Below are 9,199 nucleotides of genomic sequence, written 5' to 3'. Positions count from 1 at the left end.
CCCCGCGGAGGGCGTTGGCTCCAGGCCCGCGGACCGCCGATCCCCGGAGCCCGCCGCGCTCCGGACCTGAGCCTCCCTCCGTCGGTCCCTGGCCGAATAGGGTGCGTAGCAGGAATGTAGGCACGGGCCGAGGAGTGGGTCTGAGTCGTTCCGAGCCGCACACCTCGGTACGGCCTTCTCCGGCCTGACCTGTGGATATTAATTCATCCGACACCTCCTGCGCGTAGTGTATTGTAGCATCTCATTTTTCTTGAGGTGGAGAGAGAGCTTGGTGTGGAAAATGAGCGGTGGTGGTTTTTCTGAGGACGTAATTAGCCGCCCCGCTCCCCGGGAAGGGGCTGAGATGGTAAAACGCCCCCCTTTAGGTGGCCGGGGATGTAGCTCCGCAGCACAGCGCCTGCCTGGCGAGCGCGAGGTCCTGAGTTCGATTCCCGGTAACAGAAAAGCAAAGGCCCGTTTGCCGTTGGAGCCTGAGGCTGGGGTCAGTCTGTAGCTGCCGGCACTGTTGGTGGCTTTTTGTCCTGCAGCCCTGCTTGTTCTGGATTATACCGAGGGCAGCCTGGAGTCGCAGCTCAGCCGCATCAGCAGGGGGGCTTCGAAGCACCACTGTATTTAGATTTTTTTGATAACTACTTGCCTTAAAATACTATTTTGAAGATTCATTATTAGGTTGACTTGCCAGGCTTTTACTAGAAAGCAGGGAGAGCTCTAGGCTTTGGGATTTGAAGCCATCCGGGGTTGACTTCAGGCTTGCTGTCACATGTACTAGCTTATAATTCGGTGAAGTTAAAGCACTTCTGGCACGAGGAAGCAGTGCTGCCCAAGGAACCCCAAACAGATTTGACCTGTTCTCCCAGGCCCAGAGTGGTGTTTACATAGTGAAATACTTCCGTGGAGGACGCGGTGGCTGTGGCCAGAAGCCAGCTGAAACTGCCCGACTAGGAAGTATTGGACATTTAAGTGCCCCTTCTCTGGCCTTTTGCTAACAGAAGCTGTTTGTCTCAGGTGAATGGGACAGAATGCTGGGGGCGGTTTGGATTTTACTTTGCATTCATATCTGTCTAAAGTGCTGTGCTTCTTGACAATGATTTATTTTCTTTCGAAGTGGCTTTAGAGAGCATTTGGGAAAGATTAGACTTTTTTTGGTTAGTGGGGTGAATAATTTGGTTCAAGAAAAATGTACTTTGCCTGCCAATGGCAGCATTTTGGTAAAATGGTATTGCTTGGCTGGGTGTGATGAATTCCAGCTACTTGAGAGGCTGAAGCAGGAGAATCACACATTCCAGCGCAGTCTGGGCAACTTAGCCAGACCTTGCATTAAAAATAAAATAGTACTGGGGCTGTAGCTCAGAGGTAGAGTGCTTGCCCTGCAGCACAAGGCCCTGAGTTCAGCTCCTGGTACTGCTTGTGTGTCGCAAAGTGGCGTTTTCCTGGGTCTCGCTGGTCTCAGTTCCCTTCTTTGTCAAAGGAAAGCTGGCCGCTAGTGAGGCACGTGAGCCACGATGCCTCTGAGTCATTGGACATTCATTGTTTATCCTGCCGGGCTTCGGCCCTGGCTGCCTGCCACCCTGAGCCCACAGGTGCTGGTGCGGAAGGTAGCACATCTCGGTGCGGAGGGCAGGGAGCTCTAGCCCGGCAGGGAGGAGTCCGAGCGCCGAAGGGCTTTGCCGCCTTGCACACGATCATGGTTACTTTGCTTTTGGTTACCTAGTGCTGAACTTGTACAGTTACATAGCAAAAAGCTATGGGTTACATGATGCGTTAGAATAATTCAAAACGCCTACATTTGAGAGCTTTTCTCATGTGCAGATCTTCAGGCGTTCTGTTTTCAGAGGGTGTTTGCTGTCCCCAAATCATCATCCTTTTTTTTTAAAGGTAGGGACTTGCTGTGTTGCCCAGGCTGGTTTTAAACTCTTTGGGATTAAGTGATTCTCCTGCCGCAGCCTCCCAGGTGCTGAGACTACAGGCATGCACCACTTTGCCTGGCTCCCAACAAAGTCTTGTGACTTTTTGAGGCAGGGTCTCACAGTGCAGTGTAGGTTGGCCTTGAACTCATGGTGACCCTCCTACCCTCAGCCTCCCAAGTGCTGGGATTGTAGGCGTGCACCACCACACCCGGCTCTCCCCGCACAACACAGTCACCATGTTTGGCCTAACAGGAGAGAGGTGACCTTTGCAGTGGTGGGGTCATCAATGACTGTGCTTAACCAGTCGTGGCGGTTTACACCTGTAATTCCAACACTTAGAGGCTGAGGCAGGAGGATTTCTGTGGGTTCAAGGGCAGCCTAGGTTACGTAGTGAGTTCACATCAGTTTGAACTACAGAGCGAGGCCTTTTCTCCAAAAACAAAGCAAGCATGGTGGCGCAGGCCTGTAATCCCAGCACTCCGGAGGATGCAGAAGGATCCGCATGAGTTCCAGGCCAGCCTGGGCTACATGGAGAGACCCTGTCTCAAAACAAAAAACACCCAAACCCAGAATACTCAACCTCCGGTAAACATCTGCAGAAGGTGGCCCAATGCCTGTTCTTATCTGTGGCTTCCTTGACATCCTCTGGCCCTGAAGAAAGGAGCACCCCGATCTCATTATCTGCGTAGCAAAAGCGCTTTTGCTTCAGAAGTTGTGGTCCGAGGCTGTGGGTGCTGGGCCTGGCGCGTCACCTGTGTCCGCTGCACGGGTCAGAAAGGTGCCGCCTTGCCAGCACATCTGCATGGGGTGACGGAGTCCCCTCCTCCTCCTCCCTGCGCTCGGGTAACGGGTGCCCGGCGTCGCCGTCCGCTTGGCCACTGCGGACTGCACTCTGCCGTGCTGGTCGGGCCTGTCCACGCAGTGCTCGTGGGCTGCCTGCGGCTGGTCTCCACGGAGACAGCTGTTTTGTGCCCGCCCTGTCCGGTCCTGTTTCACCTGGTAGGCAGAGTGCAGAGGGGTCGCCAAGTCTCAGTTTGGAACGTGCCCTTTTGAGGGGAAGAGTGTGCCTTGTAACTTGTCTGTAGTGCCTTAGCCCAGGCCCGACCCTTGGAACTGAAGATGTGGCTGTGTGGAGGTAAGGGTCCCAAGTGAGGGGCGGAGCTGCCTGAAAAGTGCATTGTCTGCTGGCACCGTCCTTCCTGTGGGAGAATCTGAGCTTTCCAAGCATTACGTTGGGGCGTCGTTTCCGTAGTGAGTTAGATGCCTGAAAACGTTAATTTCTAACATCCACAGATTGAATTCTGGCTAAGTTATTTTCTCTCATTTCATGGACCACAATTGATACCTCATATGACCCTGAATACTATTTGTTTTTGTGTGTGTGTATATGTGTGTCGGGGTTTTTTTTTTTTTTTTTTTTCTGTCTTTTTTTGAGACGGGGTCTCAATATGCAGTTCAGGCTGGCCTGGAGCTCACTTTGTAGCCCAGGCTGCTCTCAAACTCACAACAATCCTCCTGCCTCAGGCTCCTGAGTGCTGGGATTACAGGTGTGCGCCACCACGCCCGGCCAAAAAAAATTTTTTTTTGGTGCTGGGAATTGAACTCAGGACCTTTCACTTACCCAGGAGGCGCTTGAACCGCTGAGCTATGTACCTCTGGCCAACGACCCTGAATACTATTTGAAGCACTGGCTTATTTCAAGATGCTAAGACTACATACAAGCATCTCCGACAGTTCTCCTCTGCCAGGGCCAAGTTTGCACCTCAAGAGACATTTGGTGTCATCTAGAGACATTTCTGCTGCCACAGCGGGCTGGGTAGGAGACGGGGCCAGTGCTCAGTGTCCTACCCACAGTGAAGACAGCCTGGTGCCGCTGCACCTGTCTCAGGAGAGATGAGTGTGAATGAGCTGATGTGGGGACAGGATGCTGTCACAAGCTGCCTTTCTGGTGGACGGCGCCCGGCGGCAGTGTGCTTTACAGTTCTTAATCGCACGTCATTAGAGGCGTCATCAGAGCTGCTGCACAGAACAGCGAGGGCTGTGGGAGGATGTGCTCAAAGTGAAGGGGCTTCATGGCATTGTGCCTTTTGCTGTCATAAATTCTTAAAAATTTAAATCCATCATATATTAAAAATATAAGGGCCAGGTGTGGTGGCACACGCCTGTAATCCCAGCACGTGGGAGGCTGAGGCAGGAGGATATTTGCCAGTTTGAGACCAGCCTGGGCTACAAAGTGAGCTCAAGGCCAGCCTGAACTGCATATTGAGACCACTTGAAAGGCTGAGGACTGTCATGAGTTTGAGGCCAGCCTGGGTACATAGTGAGTTCAAGATCAACCTGAACTGCCTAGTAAGACCCTGTCCCCACCCAAGAAAAGTCACCATGTAACTCCCAGCTCTTCCCAAGGTCAGAATGACCAGGAAAGGGAAATATTTTAGATTAACTCAGGACACTGAGGCAGCCAGGACAGTGCAGCTAAAGACCCTCAGGAAAGGACTCCAAGGCTGCTTCAGGGAGTGGCTAGGACAATCAGATAATTGTGCTTGAAGCTAGGGGGAATACTCTGAGGAGGATTTGTGGCAGTGTGTTTCACCATAATAAATTTTTTAAGAAATTTAAACATTCATGTAGTTTAGGTCATACTTCATATTTTTGTGAAAACTTTGAACAGTGTATTTCTCTCTTTTTTTGTTTAGTTGGTTGGGAGTTTTTTTGAGACAGTCGCACTGTGCAGTTCAGCCCAGGCTGGTCTCAAAGCGAGCAATCCTGCCTCAGCCTCCTCAGTGCTGGGGTAATAGGCATGCACCACTGTGTCCAGGGTATGTCTGTGTTTTTAAATGTCCATTTGTAGACAGAAACATTAGAGAAATTAAAGTGGATGTACCTGTTCAGACATGCATACGTGAAGGCATTTTATATATGTCTTTTTATTTAGTGACAGTAAAAACCATAATCCTGTCCCCACACTCCCTTTCCTGGCTAAGTGTTTAAAACCTGTGGAAGGGGGCGTGGCACCCCTCAGTTGGAGCAGTGGTGAGGTGAGCAGTAGTATAGGTAACCCCTCAGTGGTCACCTGGAGGAGTTACTGGGTGCTGGTTTGGAAACAGCACATCTGGCTGCTGTCGGTGTGGGCACCCGGTTTCCAGGCGTGGCTGATGAGGAGGAGGGTGTTACAGAGCCCCGACAGTGAGAGCCCCCGCTAGCCCGGGCAGCTCAAGTCCCGGCCAGCTGTTGTTCTGGACTTGGAATGGGGACGGTGTCTGGGGCCGGAGGAGCCAGGTTCTGCTGGCCCCGTGTTGCCGGGCGGCGAGTGTGGCCCGCAAGGCCGTCCTGCGCAGTGGTCATCCGTGCATGAGGCTTGGGGTAGTGGGTCCAGGTGCCCTTGTGCTGGCGGAAACAGTGCGGTCACAGGGTGTGGGGAGAGCGGGCCGCTCAGTGGCTGGGCTGTGGACGTGTCCCCAGGAGCGAAGGCGCCCTGACCGCAGGCTGCGGAGCAGTGCGTGAGCGGTGCCCCTCCGGAGTTCTCAGCGGCTCCGGGCTGCAGCCGTTAACTTTGTCTCTTTCTCTTGGCCTCTGAGCAGCTGACCCACTCGAGCAGTGGCTGCATCTGCTCATTAAAGAAAACACCTGCAGGGCATGGTGGTCCACATCTGTAGTCTCAGCACTCTGGGAAGCTGAGGCAAGAGGATCACAAGTTCCAGCCCAGCCTAAGCAACTGAGCGACTTAGTGAGACCTGTCTCAGAAAATAAAAGCTCAGTGAGATGGCTCTGGGTTCCCTTCAGTACATCAAGAAAATACCTGATGAATGTTTTGTTGAGTAAAAGGTAAAACTGGAAAAGTTCCAAGGCAAAGCTGTTTTCCTTCAGAGAGCTGGGTCTGCGTTTGGCCTTCGGTGGCACCGGTGAAGCACTGGTTCTTCTCAGTTGCGGGATAATTGGGATGAACATTTTGTTTTTGTTTTCAGGGTTCTGAGGATTGAACCTAGGACCTGGTATATGTCAGGCAAGCATTGTACCCCTGAGCTATACCCCCAACCCTTTAAAATTGTATTTTTTGGGAGCCAGTGGTATAGCTCAGCAGCACAACCCCTGCCTGGCAAGTGCAAGGTCCTGAGTTCAATTTCCGGTACACCCTCCCCAAAGATAAAATAAAATAAAATTGTTTTAAGACAGTCTTGCCAAGTTTCCCAGGCTGACCTGGAACTTGGGATCCTACTATCTCAGCCTCCCATTGAGCAGGATAAAAATGTTAAGTACCACTAGGTGTAGTGATGCACACCTGTGATCCCCAGCACTCAGGTGGCTGAGGCAGAAGGATCCCCGTGAGTTCGAGGCTAGCCTGGGCTACATAAGCGAGTTCAAGACCAGTCTACACTACAGAGACTCGGCCTCAAAAAAAAAAAAAAAAAAAAGTGCATTGTTAGAGAAAATATTGTTTATTTCAGAGATCCCTTAATTTTAGAGAGAATATATGCTTTATTATTTACTCATGGATTGAGTCTTATAGAATATATCAGCATATATTGATACGAACTGTTTTAAATATTAAGGCAGGGGCAGGGAAATAGCTCAGTGGCGCAGGTGCCTGCCTGGCAAGTGCAAGGTCCTGAGTTCGATTCCTAGTACCCCCCAGTAACCAAAAATAAATATTAAGACAAAACATGTAACTGCAATAAGCTTTTCAGACAAGGTTAATTAAAATGTAGCTACTTGGAGACAGCTCAAAACGATGCAGTTATTGCAAAGTATCGCTTTGCGCCCCGATTAATGTGTGCTGCACCTCAAATGCCGCCCTCGGTTACTCGTGTCCCCTGGAGTGCAGAGATGCAGCGGGAGAGGGGGACAGCTGCCCAGCCCTGCGTGGAGGAGGAGATGGAGGGGCCTGGATGGGCGCCTGCCGGAGCTGACGCATTTCTTGGTAAAACGTGAGGGACAGCGAGGCTGTGCTCTGCCCTGTCTCAAACGTATGCCAGTCTCCTCAGCACTTAGTGTCCAGCGTAATTTGCGGGCGCCCTAACCTGAGGACATGTGAGGCCCTTGGGTAAAACCTGTAGGAGCGGAGGAGGTCGGCCTCGGGACGCCTGGCCACGGCTGCTTGCAGCTTTGTCCTCTCCTTGTCCTCGCCTTGTCCTCGCCTTGTCCTCGCCTGGTCCTCGCGTGCGGGGCCGCCCACCTCTGAGCGCCCGCCTTGTTCTCCAGTTGCTCAGAGGACGTTCTCGCAGCGCAGAGCACAGCCAGCCAAGGAGATGGAAGACGCCTTGCAGCTGCTGAGGAACATCGTGCCGGCCCTGACGGGCGAGCAGCACAAGGGCCAGGCCGGCCGCATCGGCGTCGTGGGAGGCTGTCAGGAGTGAGTGTCCGCCCGCTGTCTGTCTGTCCATCCTGAGCCCAGCAGTCCTGCCCACGCGTGGCCCTGGTCGCTCGCGGGCTCCATGCCTCTCTGTCCTAGCCGGCCTCTCCCAGCAGCGCTCCTGCCTTCTCGGTCGGGTGAGAGCTCTTGGCCCACTCTGGCCGGGTGCCACCACGCAGCTTGCTCCGTCCAGGCCCGTGTGCGCTCCCGGGCTTCCGAGCCGCCGCTGGCCTTGGTGCGTGGAGCTTAGTCTGTCCTCACTGCGGGATTCCGCCTGTCTCTGTCCCTGCTCGCTCTGTCTCGGTTATGTGCCATCTCTTCGCCTGCTCTGCACTTCCAGCCACTTACCGTGGAGTTAGGTGCGCTGATTGTAAGTGTGGACCCAGGTTTTGTTCCTCCACAGTATGACCCTGACTGTTTTGTGATGCTGGGGGCTGAACCCAGGGCCTTTACACAGAGCTCCATCCCCAGCTGCATTTCGTTTTGAGAGAAGGTTACGCTAAGTCACTCACTTGCCCGGGGCAGGATGCTGGAAGTGAGGTTGGGTGCAGCTGGCCCAGCGCAGACCCTCCTGTGTGCCCGGTGTCCGCGGCACTCCATTTCCTGGGCGCCGGCAGTGGGAGGAGCCTGAGACTGAGTGGGGAGCAGCGGCGGTGCCTAGAGTCCTATGCGGCCACTCTGGCCTGCGTCAGCAGCCTGCGCCTGCTCGGTGTCCTGCCCCGAGCTGGCATCCCCTCCTCCTCATCTCCCCGCAAAGGCCTGTGTGGGCTGCACCTTGCTGCGCAAAGCCCCGCTGCCACCTGTGGGTCCCACTGCCAGCCCTGCGGGCAGGTCACGGTTGCCAGCCACCTCCCGTGTCCCTGCTGATACTGGCATCCCAGCAGGGTGTTCTTGGTCTTCACTGGTCAAGTCACATTGGCTGCAGCAGCGCCCATCCCCCAGAAGTGTTGACTGAGGCTGGTGTCTTCCTTTCAGGTACACGGGGGCCCCATACTTCGCAGCAATCTCGGCTCTCAAAGTGGTGAGTTTTCTGACAACTTCTTTGCTGGGGCTTTTCTGGTGAGGAGTCGGGTTATTTAAATAGGATTAAAGCTTTTAGGGCTGAGGTCATAGCTCAGGGGCAAAAACAACCCCAGTGATGCCTAATCCCAGCATTGGGGAGGCTGAGGCTGGAGGATCATTGTGATTTTGAGGTCAGCCTGGACTACACAGTGAGATCCTGTCTCAAAAAACAAAGAAGTGACTCTGAAGCAGATGCTGTCTGATAGAAGCCTAAGTAACATCTCAGTGTCATCACAGGTAATAGAAACAGCTCTGCATAGTCTGTCCTGACTTCTTGTGCAGTCACAGAATAACCCGAAACCTGTTAGCTTGCTGTCTCAGACAGGTTTTATTCTTGCTGCATTCACCACAGCGCTTCTGGGACGTGCTTAGGGCCTGGTGTGAGCAGTGGATGCCTTTGAAGCTGTAGTTTCGCTGGGTGTGGTGGCTCATGCCTGTAATCCCAGCAGTCAGGAGGCTGAAGCAGGAGCTTCGCTGTGAGTTTGAGGCCAGCCTGGGCTCCATAGAGAGTTCAGGGCCATCCTGGACTACACAGTGAGATCCTGTCTCGAAAAACAAACAAAAAGAAAGGAAGAAACTGTAGTTTCCCTCATGTTCTGCTCAGCCCCCAAGGCCCAGTGAAGGGCTGGATTCCCAAGCACAGGCTCGGGGCTGGGCGCTGGGCTGCGGCTCACTCTCTGTCTCTCTCCCTCTCTCCTCTCTCTCTCCTCTCTTCTCCTCTCTCTCCTCTCCTCTCCCGCTCTCCTCTCTCTCCTCTGTCTCCTCTCTCCTCTCTCCCCTCTCCTCTCTCTTTCTCCTCCGCTCTCCTCTCTACACACACACACACACACACACACACACCATCCCCACCCGTCTCTCACACACACACACACACACACAC

General features: G+C 53.5%; 1 protein-coding gene across 1 annotated transcript in view; it reads left to right on the top strand.

The window, feature by feature from the left end:
* The window catches only part of Carkd (carbohydrate kinase domain containing), a 21,079-nt gene that overhangs the window by 2,427 nt on the left and 9,453 nt on the right, over nucleotides 1-9,199 (top strand). Inside the window, exons 2-3 of the mRNA XM_005374003.2 lie at nucleotides 7,107-7,257; nucleotides 8,233-8,278. Coding sequence (XP_005374060.1) covers nucleotides 7,107-7,257; nucleotides 8,233-8,278 — 197 coding nt within the window. The remainder of the gene's footprint in view (nucleotides 1-7,106; nucleotides 7,258-8,232; nucleotides 8,279-9,199) is intronic.

The sequence above is a fragment of the Chinchilla lanigera genome, unplaced genomic scaffold, assembly GCF_000276665.1.
Source record: "Chinchilla lanigera isolate Chin_1 unplaced genomic scaffold, ChiLan1.0 scaffold00003, whole genome shotgun sequence".
In the NCBI taxonomy this organism is placed as follows: Eukaryota; Metazoa; Chordata; class Mammalia; order Rodentia; family Chinchillidae; genus Chinchilla; species Chinchilla lanigera.
Note: the sequence above shows the minus strand (reverse complement) of the source record. Positions and strands in the feature narration are given on the sequence as shown.